Below are 25,203 nucleotides of genomic sequence, written 5' to 3'. Positions count from 1 at the left end.
GTTAAAAATGGCGGCGGGGGGTTTTACGCCTTGGGCATTTATGGCTGCCAGAGGTACTGCCACACTTATCTTCATTGATGGTGGAACAGCTGGCAGTTGCATAATGAATTCTGAGGTGTAAAGAAACATCTCATCTGCTCAAGATCCAGTAAATGCCTCCAAAATCACTGGATGGTGCTTCATTCTACAACAAGGTAATTATCCCAAACATACTACTAAGACAATAAAGACATTTTTCAAAGCTAAAAAATGGAATATACTTCAATGGCCAAGCCAGTAAATGGATTTAAATCCAAATCAGCATGCTTAACATCTCCTGAAGCCCCCGAAACTAGCAGATGCTGAAGATGCATTAGAGGCTTCATCTGAGAAGATACTCAGTACCTGGTAATGTCTATGAATCGCAGATTTCAAGGAGCCATTGCATGCAAGGGATATGCAACTAAGAACTAAATATGCCTGCTTTAATATTCCTGGCATTGCTATGTGCCAAACATTACGGTGCCCTGAAACGTTAGACAAATTGATGTCATTTCTCTAGAGTGTGACCGAAATGTATGCAAATATCCTTAAATGAAAAGTCTGAAAAGTGCACTTTAAAATTACAAATCTAACAGTTCAAAGGCTTTTAAACTGTGGATCAGAAGAGTGGATCAAGGAAAAACTGTGTCTTTGTTCCAAACATTACACTGTATATTAAAACAAACACCTGCATATTTCCCATTTTTGAGCATACTATAGCTCAAATTTGTTTATCAATGTGTATTTTTATTCATCTTTATCAAGCGTGCCAATAACTCCTGAGCTCACTGCACTGAATATATAATCTTTGCTGCTTTATAACCAGTAATAATGAATATAAAACATTACAAAAAGGCCAACAAGGGACTAATGAATCATGTGTGTTACAGAAAAACATTGAGTTTTATTCTCATATTAATCAGTTTAACATTTGATACAAATATTTTTTCATAATGCAAATCCCTATCAGAACAGTACCTGTCTGTTTCAACTGCTTCATCCAAAATAATGCAATCCCTTACATGGAAAAATCTTAGGCTACCAACCTAAATAGTGTACACTTACATTGAACAAAAAAAAAAAAAAAAAAAAAAAAAGAAAAAAAAAACATATATATATATATATATATATATATATATATATATATATATATATATATATATATCCTATAAGAAAAAAATCAAAATATGTGCAAGACAATATCCCTTTTTGAAGAATGCAAACAAAAAGACATCTACTTTCTTCAATAAAGGTAAGAATTAAAGGCAAATTCATGCCAAGCAATGACTGAAATGTTAAGAACAATCACTGTGAAACAACAGTTCATACAGAATAACAGTACCTAAAATATGACATATACTTTAAAAACAAACAAAATACAATTTTGTGTTAAAAAGTAGATAGACTTTCATCAACTATGAGTGCAACACAAAACCAAATGAACTAAAGTATTACAGTTTGGCACAATGTTTTATGAAAGCATTGCACTGGGATTTTCTGTATGGAGCTATTATGACCAGTTCTCTATTAGTGGTCACACATTTCTAATAGTGTGTTTTATTATGTGAATGTGTATGCAATTAAATATGAAAAAAAAAAAACATGACATCAATATATAAGTAACAAACAAAATATGCAATTGACCCTGCAGAACTGTACCATAATGACATTTTAAAACAAATAGACTAGTTTAAAAGTGACATTAAAAAACAAAAAAAAAAATGTGTTGGGGTTATAGGGGGTAAGCATGCCATACCCATGTTAGAGCTCATTACCCACTGCTACACTATACTAGGTTCCAAAACCTAGCGATTAGTTCATTAATTATGCAGCTTTATTTTTAGATATATTTTGCTGTTTAAATATTATATCTTTAAAGGAAAGAATATGACAGATTAAAGTTTACAAAACACACAGTGGTCTGCCCTGTACAGGAGTGCAGTCAGCTTTACATTAAAATTAATCTAGCCACATGATCACCCTGTCATGCTTATAATAAACCTTTTCTTTTTCCCAAAATATTTCTAAAATTACAAGGCACTTCAATATGGCCAGTAAACTGTTCATTCACATGCATATTCTCCTCTAACAGGAGGGTTGTCTCAAAAACAGGGAACAGCAGGTATAGGAAAACAATGTTTTAAAAGGGAAGAGGGATGCATGGGTAACACAAACATTCAAGTAAACATAAAAATCTGAATAGTCAGAAAATATTTTTGTAAACCTATTAACTGCAGCATCACTGATCTGTTCGTGGAAATGAATTAACAAAAATACTTAAATCAGTGCTGTAGCAATTTGTTTATCACTGAGAATTAATTCACTTGAGGTTTAGCATATAATCACATCCAAGATGATGATGATGCACGCAGTAAAAACATTAATTTATACTGTTCAGTGTAATGTACCCCTTCACTTAGTGTTCTTGAATATGAGTTACATTTTTTTGATTGTATATCCTACATAGAGAAGTGACGTTGCAGGCTTGGTTAGCTGGCCTTTAGGCGTTTATAGTGATCCAGCTGGAATCCACAGGACTTTGTTTTGCTCTTGGTCAACTATTGTCATAATCTGAGTGCATATGTAAGATAAGCTACCTCCTTGAACGATACCTGTGGAGAAACAATATGAAAAATATTCAATTTCAATGCCTGAAGTAATTTATATAAAAGTTATGTTAAGGCAGAAACACATGAAAAAATTAAGGCAAACAACAAGACTACGATTAACCATTATTATGTATCACTCTACTTGTTTAACCTTTATCCTAATTGCTGATAAGGATGTGTGCCTTAAAATGGAAAGGGGTGGGTTATTATCTGTTTGTGTAATTAACGATAAAATCTGGACTCTTTGACATAACATCTTCCAGAAGCTTCCCCAGCAAAGATTAGTGGTTCTGGTTCATGTCATATTAAATCAAGCAGGTTAGACTTCAGTAAAACAGGCTACTCTGTGTTACAGAGTTTATCTGGAATACATAAAAAAAAATAAATATATGAAGCATTTGCCTTTTTATGAAACAGTATAAAGCTAGCAGTGCCACACTTTACAATTTTGTGCTGTATTTGGACCAAGTTAAGCATGACTACATTTTGGGTGACTAATGCACTGCAATACAATTTTATTAAGTATGTTTCAGTACTTTAACTGTAGAGAAAAGCCAAGCAAAATGACACCTTTTATTGGCTAACTAAAAAGATTACAATATGCAGCTTGAGGCAACTCAGGCCCCTTCTTCTTGCCTGAAGAAGGGGCCTGAGTTGCCTCGAAAGCTTGCATATTGTAATCTTTTTAGTTAGCCAATAAAAGGTGTCATTTTGCTTGGCTTTTCTCTACATTCATAATGGCTAACACGGTACAACAACCTAGTACTACAGTACTTTAACTGATAAGCAAAGGCCATGGTGATGGAGAACTACTAGTAATGCATTTTGACTTTCTGTTGAAATCAAAGACATATTTAAAGAATGTGATTAATTGAACCCTATGCATAGTTGGTGATAAATTATAAAATGTAATAATCTAACTTACCTAAACTCTTTGAACCACAACATGATGACAGAGGGGACAGCCCTTTCTTCATCATATTCCATTATCTCCAAAATGTTTGCTCTCTAGATTTTTTTATTCCCTCTTAAAGTAACTGTATGCATTGCATAGTTCTCGCTAACTCAATATAATGTTTTATACCGAAGTTGACCTTTTATCTCTTTACTGGAACAAACAATATGCTAATTCTTTCTGTATTTCCATAACAGGATTGAAAGGAGTGGGTACATTTTATGAACAGAACTCCAGTAATAAACTGCAACCTGGCGTTTAGAGAGACTACTGTTATAGGTATGCCAAGTTCACTTGTTTTATATTTGATTGTTTAAATCTTAAAATGAGAAGATATCAGTGGCCAGAACTTAACTATTCATCCATAATATATACAGGCAGCATTAAGAAATCCTACTAAAAAATATGAAAGTAACATATAGTATTCTATATCATGAATGCAGTTACTTAACACATTTATGTATTCCATTTTTGCATCTAGTCATATGCTCTGTGCTGATAGTGTAATTTAGTGATAGTGCTTAATATTTCTGAGTGATATACTAAATCAGAAAGACCAACTGCTCACCTGTAAAGAACTTGCTGTATTCTTGTTCAGTCTTCTGTGCAACTTCAAACTGCTCCTTGGAATGTTTTTGAGACACTTTGTCCCTAAGGAAAATTGGATCCTTCTGTTCTCTGAGAAAGACAAAAAATGAATTTTTCACCCACATTCCTTTTACTCAACTGATTGAAAAAAGCAAATGATTGAAAAAAGCAGATTTATCCTAGATTATCAATATCCTAGAATGAAGAATTATGTCAGGTCATATAAATTGATGAAATCATGATTATTATTTTTTAACGATTTAGGCTAAACACAGTATTGTATTATAAGAAATCTAAACAATTGCTTTCTAGAATGCACTCATTTCAGAGTAATAATAGGTTATATAAAATCAAGACATTCACTTAAGAGTCTGTATCTTCTGATAATAGTTATGAAAGGTACAATAAATTATATCTTCCTTCAGAGTGGATCTACTTCTTTTTAGATTTAGCAACAGTATTTCTTTTATGAAAAAGATTAATCTTCTAGCTGTTCTCAAATGCATATGAAATTTACACAAAAAGGAAACAAGAACGCCCAATGAAAAAACTCAACAGATAAAAGGATTAAAGAATGCACCTAAGGGTAAAGATTCTGTACTACTGATATATTACAGGAAAACATAAAACTATGTAATTTTGGAAATAAATGGAAAATAATACAGAAAGAAACACAAACGAATTGCATACAGGATTGAGTGTGAGAAGCATAAAATAAAATTAACATTAGTTTCAGTTTCAATTGAGGGACAGGAAAATAAACATTAGTTTACATTAAAGAATGTAGATGTGACCCAGTTTACTTTAAATAAGCAGTGAGACACTCAGCTACTTACTTTATTTGCTTTGCATTTTTGTAGCGAATGAAAATGACAATTGGGTAAATATGAACACTGTGAAGTCTTTCAATAGCGTGAGGTGCGATGTCAAGCAAACAGTGACAATCCTGTAAGGAAAAAGAAAACTGGACTCAGAAAAACTATTGTTATCCAGAATGAATACATATGCACACAAACCTACCAGATATACTCACATTTAAATTCTTCCGCGGACAAGTTGGGGCTTGATTTTACAGTCTAATTTCTGGTATTTTATAATGTCGGTCGTATAAGCAAAATGTGGAAAACTCACGCTATTGGCCCAAGAGATTATTATATGCTAACGCCCACCTAAAAGAGAAACCATAGAGCACACTGCCTTTTTTTTCTATGTATTGTGCCTACGTGACCACACAGTAATACCCGAACTACTCCGAAGCAACATTTCCACTGTTTGGTGTTTTTTGTATCTCACACCCTCATACACCTTTATTGTAAGAGCATCCCTTATCTATGAGGAGCGTATCATCAGAAAAAAATATGAAGCTGGTTTTAAATTATAAGTCATTGAAGCGGCGAAAGAAATTGGTTACTGTGCTGCTGCAACAAAATTCAATGTGTCTGAGAAACTGGTGCAAGATTGAAGGAAGCTAGGAAAAAAAAAAAATTAAGTGATATATTTCTGAACGGGTGTATAAGTTGGTGTCTGATTTTATAATCGATTTTTCGTGTTTCAAGACCTGACTTATACGCGAGTATATACAGTAAAACAGATGATTTTTCGGGTTAATAGCACTAGACAAAACAATACCATTTTAGTTTGAAAATTCTTTACAATATTTAAATATTCAAAAGCAAACTGACCAACAGAAAAACTGCTCATGTTAAAAATGGCATCACTCAATTTAAATACAAGCTGTTAGATATGAAAGGGAATTCATTTCGCTGTTAAACAAATGGACAAAAAAAAATAAAAATTCATGCATTCACTGTCTATACCTAGTTAATTCAATTTACGGTTGCTGGGAAGCAAGAGCCTGTCCATAAATCAGACCTGGATAGGGTACAAAGCCACTACATTTTATGCTAAAGGCACACAATTAGATTCATCTGCACAATTAATTACCAACATTTCACTAATTACATGTGCTTATAAATTTCACTTCAACATAAATATATTTATATAAAACATCACTCTCTCAATTCTTATAAAAAGCCATTTTCAGAAAATAAGCTCTGCTTCAGGGTCTAAAATGTTTATGTAAGACACAATAAATAAAAACAAGGTGTTTTGGTCATAGTAGTAAAAATGGGACTGTAAAGGCCTATGATACTTGGAACAAGAAGAGTTTAGCATCCTAAAGTAAATGACCTCCGAACCAGAAAAAAAAAACAGAAAATATCCTCGGCGTTTCAATTTACACTCCAAAGTGTTGACACCTCAAGTATTAATTAATTACTGCTAGGGAGAGTAATAGCACAATTATACCCTTACTGGGGAATCTTGTGTACCATTTTGCGTTTAGAAGCATATTGCAAAAACAAAATTATTAACATGTTGTGAAAATAACATGTAAATGATGCGGGATGACTAATTCAGAACACAAAGCGCACAACAAAACACAAAATAAAGATATTGCAATATAAGCATCTAATGCTGCAGCATAAGGAAAAGACTGTACAGATTATTTACACTGCAAAATGTAAATATGTGTCTGATGATTTGGATCTGCATTTGTAGAATGTTAAGGGATACTGGACCTTTTGTGAAAAGTGAACATAAGAAAAAAAGATACAATGATCCAAGACATACACACACACACTGAAATGCATAAAACTATTGAAAACAACTTGTCAAAAACAAATTTATATTAGCCAACATTTCAAAAACATTTCCTATCATGTTGGAAACATCATTCTTTTGGACACAGGTGTTTTACAAGAGGCACAGGTGATCTGAGGACAATGCCAGACTAAGCAAACTGGCAGAAGTGAAGTATTGTACACAGTTGAATTTTGTACACAATAAAATGTAAAATGACCTATAAATTACACTTTAAATTTTAAACTGATATATGGAGAAAGAATTACAGAACATGCAGGAATGGAAAAGTGAAATTCATTAACTGTGAAAACAAAAATATTTTTAAAAGCATGAAAAAACTGTAAATAGAAGATAGCACATACTTGTTTATACAGTGAATTCAGAAAGTATTCAGATCCCTCACTTTCTTGCTGTACATTTAATTCTAAATGGAAAAATTTGCCACTTATCCTTGATATCAAAGGGAAATATGTTTTCAAAAAGGTTTGCACAATTTTTGATTAAAAATCAAAAACTGAACTCCCTTACTTATACAGTACAAGTATTCAGACCCTTAATTCAGTACTTTGTAGAATCCCCTTTGACAACAATTACAGCTTTGTGTTTTCCTGGGTAAGTCACTACAAACGTTACACACCTGGATTCGGGCAGTTTATCCCATTATTCTTGGTAGATTCTTTGTAGCTTCATTAGATTGAGAGACAAGTGTCTGTCAACTGCCATCTTCAGGTCTTTGCACATACAGTGATCCCTCGCTATATCGCGCTTCAACTTTCGCGGCTTCACTCCATTGCGGATTTTAAATGTAAGCATATCTAAATATATATCACGGATTTTTTGCTGGTTCGCGGATTTCTACGGATAATGGGTCTTTTAATTTATAGTACATGCTTCCTCAGTTGGTTTGCCCAGTTGATTTCATACAAGGGACGCTATTGGCGGATGGCTTAGAAGCTACCCAATCAGAGCATGTATTACGTATTAAATAAAACTCCTCAATGATATACGATATGCTTCCCACGCGGTGCATGATTGCTTGCTTTTCTCTGTCTCTCTCACTCTCTCTGTGCCTGACGGAGGGGGTGTGAGCAGAATAGCTGTTTGCACAGAGGCTGTTTGCCTAAAGGATATGGACGCTCCTCTAAAAAATGCTGCTTTATCACGGTGCTTCGGCATACTTAAAAGTCCAAAAGCACGTATTGATTGTTTGCTTTTCTCTCGCTCTCTCTCTCTGACATTCTCTGCTCCTGACACATATTCTTTGAAAAGGAATATATGTTTGCATTCTTTTAATTGTGAGAAAGAATTGTCATCTCAGTCTTGTCATGGAGAACAGTTTAAACTTGTGACTAAAGGGTGTTATTTCATGTCCAGAGGGCTCTAATAATGTTAACAGTGTAGGAGAGTTTATAAGGGCTTAAAATATATAAAAATAACCATACAAACATATGGTTTCTACTTTGCGGATTTTCATCTATTGCGGGGGGTTCTGGAACGCAACCCCCACGATCAAGGAGGCATTACTGTAGACTCTATGGGGTGCAAGTCAGGGCTTGTGCTGGGCCACTTAAGGACAGTTGGAGACTTGTCCCAAAGCCGTTCCAGCATTGTCTTATCTTTATGCTTTAGGTCATTATCGTGCTAAATGATAACCAGTCTGAGGTTGTGTGCACTCTAGAGCAGGTTTTCTTTTTCTTTACGGCTCTCTTTGTATTTGGCTGCATTCGTTCTTTACCCTGAAAAGCAATCTCAATAGTAAGATGGTGCCACCACCATTTTTCACCTTAGGGATGATATTCAAGTAATAAGCAATGCCTGGTCATAAGCCAGAAATAATACTTGTAGTTCTGCCCAGATGTCAATCTTTGTCTCATCAGACCGGAGAATCTTTTTCCTCATGCTCTTAAAGCCCTTTAAACTCTCATATACTGTACCTTTTATTCAATAGTGACTGCTATCTAGCAACTCCATAAATGCCTGACTAGTGCTTAGACGGTCACCCTTCTGACAGGCTCTTCCATCTCTGCAGAGGACTTATGAACTTTTTTTTAGACCATCAGGTTCATGGTAACCTCCCCGACCAAGGCCCTTCTTGCCCACCTACTCTGTTTGGCCCGAAGGTAACTCTAGGAAGAGTCCTTTCATTTCCAAAATTATTTCATTTCATAATTATTAAGGTCACTGTGCTCCTGAGAACATTCAAAGGCTTAAAAATTAGTTTTACACCCTTTATCCTGATCTATGCCTCACCACAATTTTATCACAGAGGTCTCCAGAGATTTCCTTGGACTTTATTGCTTGGATTTTATCCTGACATGCACTGTGAAGTGTGGGACTATATACACGCAGGTGTGTGCCTTTGTAAATGATGTCTAATGAATTAAATTAGCCACAGTGGACTCCAATCAAGTTCTAGACCCATGAAGTATAACTAAAGCAAATGGGACACACCTGTACAAAATGTGCAGTGCCACATCAAATGGTCTGAATACTTATATGAGAGATTTAACTTTTTGTTTTTTTAGTAAATCTGTACATTTCTCCTCAAAAATCGTTTCACATTGTTGTTATGGGTTACTGAGTGTAAATTGATGTACAAAAATGTCAAAATGTAATCATTTAAAATTAAATCTATAACATAATACAGTGTACAGAAAGTGAAGGTGTCTGAATACTTTCAAAATCCATTGTAAATGTATTTTCTTCAATTGAAATATTGCCATTCAGTTATTTCAGAATTTGTTGATTATTTTAGCATAAATTGTACTTGTTACAATGACACTAAAATGCTTCCTACAATATTATCTCTACACAATCAGATAACACAATAAGTGTTCAAAGGTGCTTATCTAGTTTGCCAAACATTAAACAAAAGCAATTTGTGTGCTTTCAAACAATTTCAACCCAGAAATTGTTACATATAAAATCAAGTAAATAAAGGCAATGCAAAATATATCTACTGTATGCTGTATATTTCTGTCTAGAATTGCAGTAGACTAGAATTAGCAAGCAAACACTTGCATTTCCATTAGCACATCCTTACAATAATCAAGCACTCTTAAAAAACAAATGATTCCATTCATGAATATCTGATAAAGAGCTCACCATGAATAAGCATTTCCAGACTTCACGTTCACTAAAAAACTCAGAAATAAAGTCATAAGGTGGTATGACATATATAGTGCTCAGCATAAATGAGTACACCCCCTTTAAAAAGTACGAATTTAATCAGTAGCTCAATGAACAAAAGAACAATTTCCAAAATTTTCACAAGGCTGAGTTTTATTGAACACTTGTTTAACTCCATAACATGAAATTAAGGTTAATAATATAATCTTCAGTTTTACTCAAATTGGTTGAGGCAAAAATGAATACACACTGCAACAAAAACTACATCATCTAGTATTTTGTATGACCACCGTGATTTTTAAGGACAGCACCAAGTCTTCTAGGCATGGAATAAACAAGTTGGCGACATATTGCAACATCTATCTTTTTCCATTCTTCAAGAATAACCTCTTTTAGAGCCTGGATGCTGGATGGAGAGTGATGCTCAACTTGTCGCTTCAGAATTCCCCACAGGTGTTCGATTGGGTTCAGATCAGGAGACATACTTGGCCATTCAATCACCTTCACCCTGTTCTTCTTCAGAAATGCAACAGTAGCTTTAGATGTGTGTTTTGGATCATTGTCGTGTTGGAAAAGTGCACGACGACCAAGTGCATGGAGTAATGGCAGCATCTTCTCCTTCAGTATAGAGCAGTACATTGTTGAGTTCATGATACCATCAATGAAATGCAGCTCCCCAACAACAGCAGCCCCACATAAGGGCACTGCCACCACCATGTTTCACTGTAGGCACCATGCATTTTTCTTTGAAATCCTCACCTTTACGATGCCATACAGTTTTGAAACCATTAGTTCCAAAAACAGTGATCTTTGTCTCATCACTCCAGAGTGTAGAGTCCCAGTAGTCTTCATCTTTTTCAGCATGGGCCCTAGCAAATTCTAGGCGTACTTTTTTGTGCATGGGCTTTAGGAGAGGCTTCCTTCGTGGACGATACCCACGCATGCCATTCCTCTGTAGTGTGCGCCATATGGTGTCACGGGAAACGGTCACTCCAGTTTGGCTTTCTACTGCTTTAGCTAATTGCAGTGAACTTGCATGGCGATTTTCTTCAACCCTTCTAATCAGAAGACGCTCCTCTCGAGATGTTAACTTCCGTGGATGGCCTGGACGTCTCTGTAAGATGGTTGCACTTCCATCTTTCTTAAATTTTTGGATCACTTTTGCTACAGTATTTTGACTGATATGTAAAGCTTTGCTGATCTTCTTGTAGCCCTCACCTTTTTTGTGTAAAGTAATGATTTCCTTTCTCAGATTTTTTTGACATTTCTCTTCCATGTGGAGCCATTGCTGACAGCATGAAATGGGAAAGGCTTTTCTTTGTTAAGTAATGCCCTTTTATATTCACCTGTCTTCTGGACACCTCTTAAATGAATCATTAGACTCACCTGTGGTTGAATGCCTGTTAATTAGAATTTTGTATTCTTAAGTGTGGCTTTTCTCCTAAGAATATAATTGGGGTGCACTCATTTTTGCAACATAGGCTTGAATGAATTTGTTAGGAAAATCACTTTTTTGTGTGTGCAAATTAACAAATCTTGTTTGCAATCAATGGCCCACATTTGTGGGAGAATTTTGTAGTACAGTATCTCATAGAAAATGTTGATACTAAAAGAAAACTAAAGGTTTTCTGACAAATGTAGTGGGGTGTACTCATTTATGCTGAGCACTGTAATAGATCTTAATGAAATAGTAATGCAAGTAATGCCAAAAATTCAGACATTTAAACAAAATACTTTTTCTTACTTTTTCTGTCATTTCTTTTATAGAAGCCACAGTTGTCACATCAAAATGTCCACTCCGCCTTTTGTAATCAATAAACAGGCAATCTTTAACTCCACGCTCTATTGCTTGCAGTGAGGCTTTCATCACTTCTGCATGGTGAGAAAAGCAGCAAATTAATTTTGTCATTGTTAATTATATAGGGAAATAATCTTGTTATATATAAAATTATCATATGAAATAGGATATTTAAAATAATAAATTAAATCCTTTTAATTTGCAAAAAACTAACACAGGTAAATGTATAATTAAAAATGTAACACACAGATTTAACAAGGTGCATTTTATATGCCAGCTAGTTTTTTACTATGATACAAGTATTAACACATATTTACCAGGTGGGCATCTACAAAATTTCCCTGGAGACTCTTTCACCAACATATCCTTAACAGCATCAACCAAAGGTCCCAAAATGAGCACTGGTCTTGGAGATGTACATTCAATCTTCTGAACTCTCTGGTAAGCCAGACTTACAGAGTCTATTAAAAAGAAAAAAAATATTTTATACTACGTCTGGTGGAAGTAATTAGTAAAAACAAGGAAACAAATATTTCAGGAAAATGCATATCATTCATAAATGCTTACTAGTAACCACACAAGCATAAAACATAAGAAACATAGCTTCCTGGACAGAGCCATAGCGAACTGCTTCATTTTTTTCTGATGACTTCAGAAAAATACATATGACCAGACTATGCTAAATGTTATAAAAGTGGATGAGCTTGTGCGGGTTATTGGCAGTTCCAAATTTGGCGCCTCCAAACCTGCCCTGTTACCTGCCCTCCCAATACATTCCTTCAGTGTAATAGACTAGCATAAAATTCTGATATATGCAGAGTGTTTTTATAGACATATCTATCTGTGAGCATCACATACTGTATAGAATTTGCTTTAACATTTGTTCACAGCTGCATGAAAGCCCTAACAGAGATTTGATTTGTAAATTATTTTACCATAATCATTTTAACACAACCACCTCAGGGAAGAAGGGTAAGAGAACTCTCTCATTAACCAGCATATTTTTAAACAAACAAAAGAGCAAACATTACAGGCATATGTTGCTAGTTTAGGCTGATTTAATTTACTAAATTTGGTCTCTGTGAAGCAACAAACATTTATCATCACCTGCTTGCAAGAGTTACATGGTTTCATTTGTATTTCTTGTGGTATTTCTCAGATGCACTTCATCAATAATAAGTTTTCTTGATTTGTACTTCACACAGCAGGCTATTCAATCTAGATTATTAGAGTTCTAGCATGTGGATCATAACAACTCAGTAGTTGCAAGTGTTTCTCAGAATTCCACCCGTAAGCATCATCATAATCATCAATTTAATGGACATTTTGTGGGTTTACTCAGGTTATTTAGTTGTCCATCAAATCTTTCTCTTTCACTCTCCACGGTTCTGGGTATCCTTTGGGTTAGACCCAATCTTTTCAATTCATCTGACCCAACCTTCAGTGAGTCAGCAGCAATTGTGGTCTGCTCTTATGACCACCGATTGTAGAGTTGGTCGTCCCTGATGACTCAGTCAGACTGGTCTGTGGCTCTCCCAAACTAAATGAACCATGTTTGATTTTTGATTTTTTTTTTCTTGGGGTCAGTCTGTGTGTTAGCTCTTGCACACACACACACACACATACATACACAAATGTTGTGTGCAAATGACCACTCACTAGGAAGTGCAATGCGACAAGAAATAAATGCTGGGTTTTCTGGAACATGCAAAAACAAAAGAGGTTCGTCTGTCTGATGTATTGTGTCTGCTTTACCATAAAAGAATAGAAAAGGCAGAAAAAAAAGAAGACTGAAACTTAACTAGTCATGCTTGGAAAACATTCAAACACACTGCCGCTCTCAGACAGAACATTAATTGGCTGTCTGCATTCGGCGAGCTCACAATACTGTGAAAATCCGAAACTATACTGGAATAGATCACAGAATTGTGTAATTTGTCAATTTCTGCAAATTCTACTCTGTGTAATCTGACACTACATCAAAGCCATGTTACAATAAATATGAAACCCAATAATTCATTATAAATCACTGCCAACAGTTTAAAGAGTTTTTAGTTTTTGTTCAATAATATTTTCCAAAATATTTTTCTGGATTTATATAAAGCATAAAAATACTAAGAGGCTGTGCTAAATACACTGCCAACCTCACCTTCCAATAGTGGTATTGAATCTGTGCTTGCGGTATCAAGAGCCAACAGGTCTTTTCCATCTTTGGAACCGCTGCGTTTATGTTTATGTTTTCTTCTAAAAAATGATCTCCGTGCAGCTGCTGATAAAGTTTTACTGGTGCCATTTTCATCTTTAACTTCTGACATGCTATGTCTCCTGTAAAACTCCTGATCCATCCTTTCAGAGAAAAGAAATGCATATTACATATAAATATGCAACAAAAAAGTAAAAGTACAGTAATAGAAGTACACTAAATTAAATCTTGTTGTCTTTCCAAAGCTGTACATGGATAAACAATATCGTTTTACTGTATTTGTTTAAAACAGATTATACAAAAACCACCAGAAGGCAACTGTTGGTTCATATAATATAAATCCGTCTAAACAAAATGACGCAATTTCAGGACAAAGGTGTGCTCTGACTTAAGGAGAAACCCTTTAAAATAAACATGCCACAAAAAGTATGAATATGTCTTTTGCAATAGAATAATGTACAGTGGAACCTCGATTTGCGAACATAATTCGTTCCGGAAATGTGCTCGCAATCCAAAGCACTCGTATATCAAAGCGAATTTCCCGATAAGAAATAATGGAAACTCAAGATGATTCGTTCCACAACCCAAAACTATTCATATAAAAATGATTAATACAAAATATAAAGTAAAAATACATAAAACAAATTAACCTGCACTTTACCTTTAAAAAGAATCATGGCTGGTGTGAGTGAGTTTCTAAACTCATGTGGGATTCCACCCATCGGGACGACACGCGGAAGAGTGTCCCAAAGCAATCGCAGTCTCCCAGCGCTGTAGCAGTTCGCCGTATAAGCATATCCAAAAAGATCGCAGACATGCTATAAGCCCCTGCCGTCGATGGGTGATACAAGGAACATTATAAAGATCCCACTACAATAAATAACAGCGCTGTTGCTGTTTCAAGCTGAATAAAGCTGGTGTTCTTAAAGTACTGAAACTCAGCTTTGTGTTTTGGGGTGCAAGACGGGGAGTCACACTTCACAGCACACACACACAGTCACAATGCTGTAGTAAACAGTATACGCTCGTATGGATTTTGCCAATGAGTGAGGCACACAGAATCAGACGGAGAATAGGAGACGAATGCCCTCAAGAGAAGAGAGAGAGAGAGAGAGAGAGAGAGAGAGAGAGACCCCGCTCTCGAGCGAGAGAGATGCGGGCGAGCGAGAGAAAGTGACGTGCACGCGAGCGAGAGAGATAAGAGAGATAAGGAGATAGAGACGCGTGTGAGAGAGAGAAGAACCATCAGCTCAGTTGTGATCACATGACGCTCAGCAGACAAAGTGTATCCATAATACTTGTATTGCAGGACATCGCTCGTTAATCAAGTCAAAAATTATTAAAAAATTTAGCTCGTCTTGCAAAACACTCGTAAACTGAGGTTCCACTGTACTTATAATTATTTTTATTATCACTAGCTGTGTTACCCTGCTTTACCCAGGAAAAGACAATGGGCCTCACTTATAGTACAATTACCAATGAAGCAAAGAAACTCACTTGAGTAATCACACACACCTGTGGTGGCAATTGTTCCAAACATTATGGTGTACTGAAATGAGGGGATCATGTATAAGAAGTGTTGTAATGTGTACACAGTGTGGCTGAAATGTTTGCAAAACCCTAAAGTGTTCAATTTTGGTCTTGTCTGAATGGTTTAATTTGTAATTCTAAACTGTGCAGCAGTGGGGTTAGTCAAGGAAAAATGTGCCTGTCCCCAACATTATGGTCATTGGCACTATATGTATTATACAGTACAATGGAAGCTAGCAAAGTGAAAGTTGGCTTCAGATATAGGTTTTTAGTTTTTCACTCAAGAATTTGATTTTTAGTTTACCACCAGTCACATGTTCATAGGGTAAAAAGAATGCAGTACTACAGTATTATTTTTTGTTTTACTTTACTAATATGGCTTTACCGTGAAAACTATAGCCAGGCAAAGTCATGTTTCATGTCATGTTTAAATTTCAGTCATGTTTTTCTTTAACTTGTTACAAACTATAACAATGTTTACAGCTTGCACATTTACATGGTGGACGCAATTAACTGAATGTCAAAGTATTGTATAGAAAAGAACAGTGAAAAGAAATAATGTCAAGTACGTACAATATGGACCACTGAAAGCATCTACAGCTGTTAACATGCAGGTAAGGCTGAACACATGGGGTGCAATAAAGCATCCAACTATCACTCATATAAACAATATAGTTAACAATAACTGTAGTGTCATCAAACAAAAATAACAAACACAGTAATCTTTAGAACATATTCAAAATATAATAATAACAGCACATTGTGTGAGCTCCGTTATCTGTTAATGTTAATTATTAACAGGCTGAAATGTTAAACAATAAAACCTTATTAAAACAGATCACCTTATTTTTAAAAAGTTGTAACAATTATTAGTCTGATTGAGTCGTCGATCAACTACAGGGGAAGGAAGAGAAGGTGGTGGAAACTGTAGAGGGGTAAATTACATAATATTACAAAAGAAAAAAATACAAAAGTGTCCAGTTTCCACTTCAATGTAAATAAATGTAAATTAGCACGTAATAAATGCTAATTTTTGTCATGTTAAATACTGCAATTAAATAGCACATTAATTACTTCAAAACTACAATTATGTGTGGTGTTCAGATTTTGTGAGACAGATTTTTTCACTATGGAAGTGAAAAGATCAAAATCATGTAATCACGTAATCAAAGTGGCTATAGCTACAAAGGACAAAAAATTGTGGGAAATTGACGTGCCAAGCCCCCACACTGACCTGCGCTATCTGCATGCTGAGAACTTGAAAATGCAAAATGGAAAATTAAAATTCAATGAGCAATTTCATTGCTGCTCAGGTTGAAAATAAAATTGCAAATGGTGTTATTTCATTTAATTTTTAAATTTTGCAGCATTCTTGTGCATAGACATTGAAAATGAAATTGTAAAAGAGAGACTGCATTTTCATAATTTTAATTTTCATTTCCTTTGCTGAAATACCTCCCATAACACAGACAAAGGATTTATGGAGCTGCAAAAAGGTTTGGCACACATGTGAGCTGCAGTAATAACGAAACAAAATAATAAAATAAAAAAATAATGTACACAAAATAAAAGATAGAATTTCTATTTACACAATGTGCTAAGAATGATGATAAAAAAAGATAACACAAACAATATGCCTTAAGGGACTTATTATACAATACTATACATAGTCATTTTTGAATACATACTGTATATTGGTCTGTCTTACGTTCACATCTACTTACAATTGGTCCGGGTGTGTGTGCATATATATATATATATATATATATATATATATATATATATATATATATATATATATATATATATATATATATATATATATATATATATATATATATATATATATATATGTATATATATATATGTATATGTATATATATATAGACATCTGACATATTAATGTGGCTGTGACGCAGGCTCCTCAGTAACTGCCGTTCCGTCATCTCTGGCTTGGTGAGGGGAGGGGGCGGTTTGTAATGTTTGTTTGTGTAGTGTCCCTCGGGCCGCTCCACTTAATGAATGGGGCAGTGGGGGCTGCACCCCATTCAATCTCAGTGGGCAACTGGGTGCGCGGCAAGCGCTCATGTGCAGGACAGAGGCTTGATGGGGCGGTTCACTACCCACCCACCACGCCGCTGCAGCTACTGCTCCTGTCTGTTTCACGGCCTGCCCACCAAACAGCCTTGCAGTGTCCCTTGAACGGCTGCCCCGTTTCTTCTCGGTGGGCGGCTGGTGAAGCTCCAAGCGGTGACCCAGCATTGTAGTGTGCCTTGGGTGGTTGCCTGTTGAATGGAGGCAGTGGTGGACGATTCACTACCCGCCTTTGGCTCCACCTTGATTGCTCTTGGTGGGCTGACGCTGCAGGCAGCAAGTGCTGTGCAGAAGAGCTCATCTGAACCTTTTGTCTTCACCCTTCAACAATGTCTCTGAAACACAAATCTGACGCAAGTGCTGGTGATACAGCAAAGAAAAGAAAAACCATCACCATGGAAGTAAAAAATAGGTCAAAGAGAGGTGAAACTCCATCATTCATTGGAAGAGCACTTCGTTACAGTCGGAAAACAATAGCATTTATTAAAACTAGACGAAGCCCGCCGTAGCATATGGCGGTGTAAGAATAGGAATGGAAAACGGTGAGAAAGGAATTCAGTATAACAAAGACTTAGGAAGCCACCGTCGCAGTATAACGAAAATAGCAAGGAGCGAAACCAATGCCAATGGTCAAGAGAGTACCTTCCGGTAGCAGGCTACGGAAAACATAAACATATACAGATAGACGCCGCATTCACTGTGTTGGCCAGTCGACACGATAAGTCAGCGCGTCCGCCCTATCGCGAGTGGTAAAAGTGCCATTTAAACTAATACAGGTAGATGTGGAAACCGGGTTTTCTGATGAAAAAACAATAACGTTTTAAACAGTATCGTTTACATACAACAGATTTTGGCAAATAGTCTACATGCAATTATTTATATCCATTAAATAATTCCTCCCGTATAAGTAACATTTCTCGGACCACTTTCTTCCATCTCCGAAACATTTCTAGACTTCGTCCTGTTCTTAGGCAACACAGTACTAAAGTATCGGTTAATGCCCGAGTCACCTCACGTATAGATTACTGTAATGGTATTCTATCTGTCATCCCACAAAAACATATCCATCGCCTACAATTTATTCAAAATTCTGCTGCCAGAATAATAACCTGCTGTTCTAAATCCACTGAACATACTACACCTATTCTCTCTCAACTTCACTAGCTCCCTGTTAACTACAGTATACAATACTAAATACCGCTCTTAACATTTAAAGCTCTCCACAACCTCACTGATCTCCTACATTTTGACACTCGTTTGCAGCTGTACTTTCTGCACTACACAGAAAGTGGGCGGGGCTCAGAATTGGCGGGGGTGTGGCTCTCTGTCTTGCTTGCCCTTAGTTAGAGTTGGCGGGCGGGGCTCTGTGAGTTGGCAGGCGTGGCTCTCTGTCTTACTTGCGCACAATGTCTTGCGTGCATTAAATAAATATATATATATATATATATATATATATATACACACACACGCTATTATATTGCATATTATTTATATCTTTTTTGTGCACATATGCTTGTAAGTGTGCATCTTTATTTTGGTAAAATATTATTAACAACTGTTGTTGTTAATAACAAGCAAGTCATAATTTCACTGTACTGAGTACAACATTCACAAAGTATACATGACAATAAATGTGAACATTACCAACATATAAATACATAGTTAACATGAATCTCACATGTATTTGCTGGGGATTTGTCCACGTTCAAGTTTCTGAGCATTTTCATCAAGTTGCCAAGCCATCCAAAATCCAAAATTCCCATTTGGCAAAGTATCATCAACATAGAGTATGTCGTCCTTCTTGAAACTCAAATCTTGTTCTACTTCTGCTACTCTGTCATAAAGTGCTCTAAATAGGGAAGAAAAAGGAATTTCATGCCACAGCTCTTTAGATCTGGAAAAAAAGACACTATAATACTCATGCCATATGCTACGACTGTCAAGAGTTACATAATCTTGAGTTTTGACTTCAGTTTGTTTTGGGTGCTGAATGGGGTTTTGCTTTAGAAAAGAAAAAAAAAAAAGATGCATGAAAATGTTACATTTTGTTTATGCAAGCTAAATGTTTGATATATTATTAGTATGCACTTACTTGTCTTACTTGTATATTAAAATATCTTGAAAATGTAGTGTTTGGAGGGGAATCATAAAATAGATGGGAGTGCCCCTGATAGTGCTATCCATTGTTGCATTATAAAATAGTGCAGGTCAAAATGGTTTCAGTAGTTTAAATCTCAAGGAGTTAGGACAGATAAAGAATTACATTTAAAAATAAAATGTTAAAATTCATTTTTAATGGAAATTTTGCTTATGATACGATAAATGTACTACACTGATGTTCCATTCCTTTAAAGTCTGTCAAGTATTATTACCAGTTAAGTGTGTTGTAGCTGTAGCTGTATTTCAAACCAGCAAGTAGGCATTCAGTATCTAGTATAACTACTAATGCTAACGTTCTTGTTATGTTTATGAATATAATGAATTTGTTGAAGAGTTCAATGCATGAAAACGAAAGACAAAGGAATATCTTATAACAGTGTTATTACATAAAATATAAAGAAATGCTAAAATGGCTAGAAAGTAAAAAAAAATACATTGTTAAAATATGTATTTCTTAAGTCAACTCTTAACAATAAAATCAAATCAAAACTATTGCATATAAAATACCTTATATAGAAGCCATCACCAGGTAAATCCTTGATTTTAGTGAAATCATCGATTCGGTATTGAACCTTCACAACGACTGATTCTGCAGGCTTTAAAAGTTCAAGGTATGCCTCTTCAGCAGTTTTATTTTTCATATAAACTGAACTATACTGTACAAAGCAAAAGAGAGTTTTAAAAGACTACTTTCAATATTCTGAAGATAAAGAAAATCTGTTTGAGCAGGCATATTTTATCCAATTTTGAAAGTAACATGCTACCTAATACATAGAACTGCACAGGTTTGGGAAAGAAATATAAAAAGTGATTGTGTTTTCTACACAGCACAAAAAGCAAAACAGTACACTCAAACCATTTTAAAATAGGAAAAATATTTTTTTTATAATTATATTGTATTGTTAAAAGTGCCTATGATTAAGTCAACAATGATATTTTTCTGTATGTTGCATTGATTTAAATTTTGAGAAAAAGGAGGTATGTGATGTAAATAATATTTCATAGAAAACTAATTTGAATTACATTTATGTACAGTTAAAAAACAAACTGACATTTTTAAAATGATTAGAAATCCATGATTATCCATCAATATTATTATAAGACAATATTGCTACCTTAGTGAGATTTTCCCATTAAAATAGCAGGCCAAAAAAAGATTATTCTGATAGAAAGTGTCAGTTTAAAAGATAGAAAAGTCTTTGCTCAAAATCTTAAAGGGATCTAAGTCAAAATGTTAAGCCTTGTTTGAAGTCTATAAAACACAGTAAAATTTTGCAGTTGGATGTTACATTTTCCTATTAAGCCTCCATCCTGGTTTGCTAACAAAACCAACATGGTAATGCTCAGATCTCTCACTTACAAATGTTCCATTTACTACTTTAAAACCTAAGACAAATTCCTGACAAACACCTTGGCTTATACCTAACCTAGCTAGCATTCAAAGACACAGAGTTGAATATTCATGTTCAACTTAATGTTTCCTCTTTCTCCTTTTTTTCGACTATTTTCACTCCACTCCCATTCTTTACTTATATTTTCTTGTTCATTCTCTCCCACCCTAAAGCCTTTAAACCAATACCATTGGGTTGTCAGAGGAACTTACCCTTATTTAAATATTTTTTAATTTATTTGACATCCAAATTTACATCTTTGAAAGAAACTTTGTATAATGTTAGAAGTAGGACTGATTTGTCCTATTTTTTTCTAAGCAAAAACAGGAATCCCTACCTAAAGGCAGCTGTTAACCCTCAAACGTAAGCATACTGAAAATTCACTTAAAATGGGGCTCAGAAGTGTCTGCTCTTATGTGAATTAATGATGATGCTCAGGTGCTAAGGTCCATTTAAAATGTGTTTCACCGATGTGGTAGATTTATATCATTAATTGTAGAGTTTTCATCTGGTGATAAACATAAAAAAAAAATACTAAGGTGGAAGTGGTATATCGAGACTCTCACACTTTAACCATACCTAAACTAAGAAAGGTTTTTCCAAGACACAAACAATCAATGGGAGTCCTGACTAGAAACTCTGGATCACTGATACTGTGCTGTCTTTGAAGCTTTTCAAGAAACCTGTAAAGGAAACATCAGTCGCAGCGTGCAGAATAACGCTAATGTCACATTATGTGACTTTATATCATGGGACATGTCAGATTTGCAGATGAGTAGCTAATTTCATTGCTGCACCATGTCTCATTTACTGACTGAGCACCAATCATCCGGTGCAGATTTTTTCTGCATGCTAGCATGCAGTCTGACAGAGCTGGTGCTATATGAAGGCTTAACAGCTGCGTATAGCACCAATCTCAGCCCTTTATTTCTTTTTTCCATTCTGTTATGGTATGCAAATCATGACACAGACAAGCTTCTCATTTGTCTTTGAGGTCCATAATCCCCATCCTGCCTGACAGAACAGGCACTATGCAAAGCATTAATTGCCGCAGTGAGTTCAGCCTCAGTCCTTTCTCTTTTTTCTATTCTGTATTAGTACGTAAAACATGAGACAAAGTAGCTTTTTGTGAGGTTCAAAACATGTGCGTTCATTATTGCTCTTTGATGCATGCTATGCATCGTACATCCGGATGAATATTCATTGGTGGTCATCTCTCTTGCACACACAGCCCACCCCTCAGTGCAACGTGAAAATCAAACCAGTTAATAATGTTTCATATTCTTTTACAGGCTATGGAATTTTTTTTGCAAATTCAAGACATGACATGAGTTTCTCAAATATGATACCTACGCATTGCTTCACAATAGAGTGCAGACCAGTGGAATACCTGAGCAATTCTTTACTGGGTTCACAGATTCACTCATCTGACTTGTGTCACAATGCAAATTGTTAAGAATGTTTAGCCCTTCTACTGCTAGCTATTCTGTTCAATGTTCTTCTTGCTGGGCAAATATTTGAATAATGATCAGATTTTGAAGATTCTATGTACTTGTATATGTTCTCTTCCATTTCCTCATAAGTCATATGGCAGTGAAATTGGTTAATACTGTATCCCCCACTTGACATGACCAATTAACAATTCTTTTCTCAGTTCTTACAGAGGATCATTTGTTTTCACTCTGCAGATCAGTGTATGCCAAGCAATATTTCTCTTTCACTCAGAGATGTATGTTTAAGTCTACAAAGACTAGTAAACTCCATTTTAATGGTTAAGTGTACACTGGTGGACTGTCATCAAGAAACTGTTAGAAGTCTGTTTGAAATACTTTACAGTTATCACAGTTCTATTTCTAGTAAGGAGACTTACTTTATTTGATATTAGGTTAGCCTAGCCATTGGTTTGTTTCTCCTTTATGCAAGAGGTGATACTGACCCAATTCCAACTAAAAATCTGTGAAATATGTTGCTTGAATGAAATTTAAAGAATGACATAGGATTAAAAAATCTATATGTGCTAAATTGGTTTAACACTAGAATTACCAGAGCCTACGAAAAAACTCGTAATTCCGTCCCACCTTAAATCCCTTCACACCTCTCCGCCAGCGCACTTTGTCTTCTAAATGTGCTGATAAAGACAAGCTTGGAGCAGCCGGCTATTCCATCCCCCCACCAATTTAGAACGTGCACGAACTTCGCCCAGCTCATGCCTTGATTGAGTATCTGGGAGTGAAGTGGAGTTTTAGAGTGGAAATAATAGATCGTTGTTTGGAACACACGCATTTCATGTCTGTTCCGTTTCTACAGTAATCTGTGTCAACACATTGTTAAAACAGAAACGTTTTTTATATTCTAGTAGTAGATGACAAAATGTAGGCATAAACTATATAATGTATGAAGCCTAAAGTCCAAATAGCAAAGAAACATTTTCACAAGAATAACACAATTGCGCTTTTATTCAAAAATATAACTACAGAAACAAAAAGCCGCCTTAACATGTGACACTGACAGCAGATAATTGTAACCACCTCCGTGGTTCAATAGAATCAGTTCCCGCTTGGGAATCAAGAGGTCACGAGTTCGATCCTGCGCCCCTCCGTTTTGAGAAGTAAACTGCTCTTAGTCTTACTGTTTTAGAATAAAAGCATACATTTGATTTCAGTCTGTAACAGCCGGTGCAATTTATGATCCTTGTAAAGGTTAGCTTTTTTTTAATTCACTTTTCATTCTCTCAGTCGCGTTCAGAATCAATCCATACAACCCCATCTGACACAGCTGTTTTCACTAATGACGCGCTACAGCTCTGCAGACATGAAATGCGTGTGTTCCAAATAACGATCTATTATTTCCACTCTAAAACTCCACTTCACTCCCAGATACTCAATTAAGCTGAAGTTCGTGCACGTTCTAAATTGGTGGGGGGATGGAATAGCCGGCTGCTCCAAGCTTCTCCTTATCAGCACATTTAGAAGACAAAGGACGCTGGCGGAGAGGTGTGAAGGGATTTAAGAAGCAGTTTAAGGTGGGACGGAATTACGAGTTTTTTCGTAGGCTCTGGTAATTCTAGTGTTAGGAATATTCAAAAGAATGGCTTTAATTCAGGGAAAAGGTGCCCCCACTAGTTACTAATTAAAGGATTTATATATGTACTTGCTCAGTTAAATGTTGTATTACTTCCATGAAATACCTGAAATTAGGTTAAAATCCTACAAAAGGTAAAGAAAAATATATCTTTTGCTTCAGACCATTAAGCAAAAGAAACTTGACATTCATGGGTTGTATAGATCTTCTATACCGTAAAAATAATTTATTTTTGAAAAAGAACATCAAAAATGTGCCTACCTCTAAAATCATGTCCCCAGTCATAAGCCCATCTGGACCCTTTGGGATACTATCATCTTCTATTTTTTCAACAAATATGCCATATAGATTTCCACCACAGATTTGAATACCGGGCTCAACTTGCACTTTATTGACAACAATAGTTCTTGGATCGGGAATTTTTTTGGTGGGATCAGATGATATCCTGCAAAAGTATGGAGAGGTGGAAAAAGATATAAAACATTAAGATCAGGATGCATTGTAAAACATATACCTGTTACAAGTAACTCAAAAATGAACAAATCATAATATAGGTAACCACTTACAACAAAAAAAGAAAGACTAGGTATGGTTATACAATAAAAGAAAACTGCACTTCAACTTTACTGCCCGACTAGGAATTATATCTGTAGATATAACAAAAGTAAATCCAATTAAATTAAATTAAATACAACATATGAAACAAACACAACATTATATACAGCCATAGTGAATAATAATATACTGCTCAAAATCACAAATATATAAAATAATCTGACAATGTAAAATTGCACAAAAACCTAGTAATACACAGAGTAAGTCTTAATTTGGATCTAGTAATGCTGCAACCAGATAATATTGTCTTATATATGGTTAAAATCTATATCAAAATATTCCAACTCACTAGACAGTATTGATCCATCCCACTAGGTTACATTTTAATCATTCTTAAATGCTCTATGAAATATTTTGTGTACGTTCTGCAAATCTTGTCAAGTGCT

At 35.3% G+C, this 25,203-nt stretch overlaps 1 protein-coding gene across 3 annotated transcripts in view; it reads right to left on the bottom strand.

The window, feature by feature from the left end:
* Positions 1–1,185: 1,185 nt before the first annotated feature.
* dlg5a (discs, large homolog 5a (Drosophila)) overlaps positions 1,186–25,203 on the bottom strand; it is a 236,991-nt gene continuing 212,973 nt past the window's right edge. For all 3 annotated transcript variants that reach the window (XM_039773036.1, XM_039773053.1, XM_039773044.1), the window contains 9 exons: positions 24,464–24,647; positions 20,238–20,386; positions 19,249–19,419; positions 13,893–14,089; positions 12,061–12,204; positions 11,690–11,817; positions 5,010–5,119; positions 4,154–4,263; positions 1,186–2,633 (listed from right to left, as the gene is read on the bottom strand). In XM_039773036.1, the coding sequence (XP_039628970.1) occupies positions 2,530–2,633; positions 4,154–4,263; positions 5,010–5,119; positions 11,690–11,817; positions 12,061–12,204; positions 13,893–14,089; positions 19,249–19,419; positions 20,238–20,386; positions 24,464–24,647 (1,297 nt within the window). In that variant the 3' untranslated portion in view covers positions 1,186–2,529. The remainder of the gene's footprint in view (positions 2,634–4,153; positions 4,264–5,009; positions 5,120–11,689; positions 11,818–12,060; positions 12,205–13,892; positions 14,090–19,248; positions 19,420–20,237; positions 20,387–24,463; positions 24,648–25,203) is intronic.

Source organism: Polypterus senegalus, chromosome 1, assembly GCF_016835505.1.
Source record: "Polypterus senegalus isolate Bchr_013 chromosome 1, ASM1683550v1, whole genome shotgun sequence".
In the NCBI taxonomy this organism is placed as follows: domain Eukaryota; kingdom Metazoa; phylum Chordata; class Cladistia; order Polypteriformes; family Polypteridae; genus Polypterus; species Polypterus senegalus.
The sequence above is the reverse complement of the archived record's forward strand: the minus strand, read 5'-3'. Positions and strand labels throughout refer to the sequence as shown.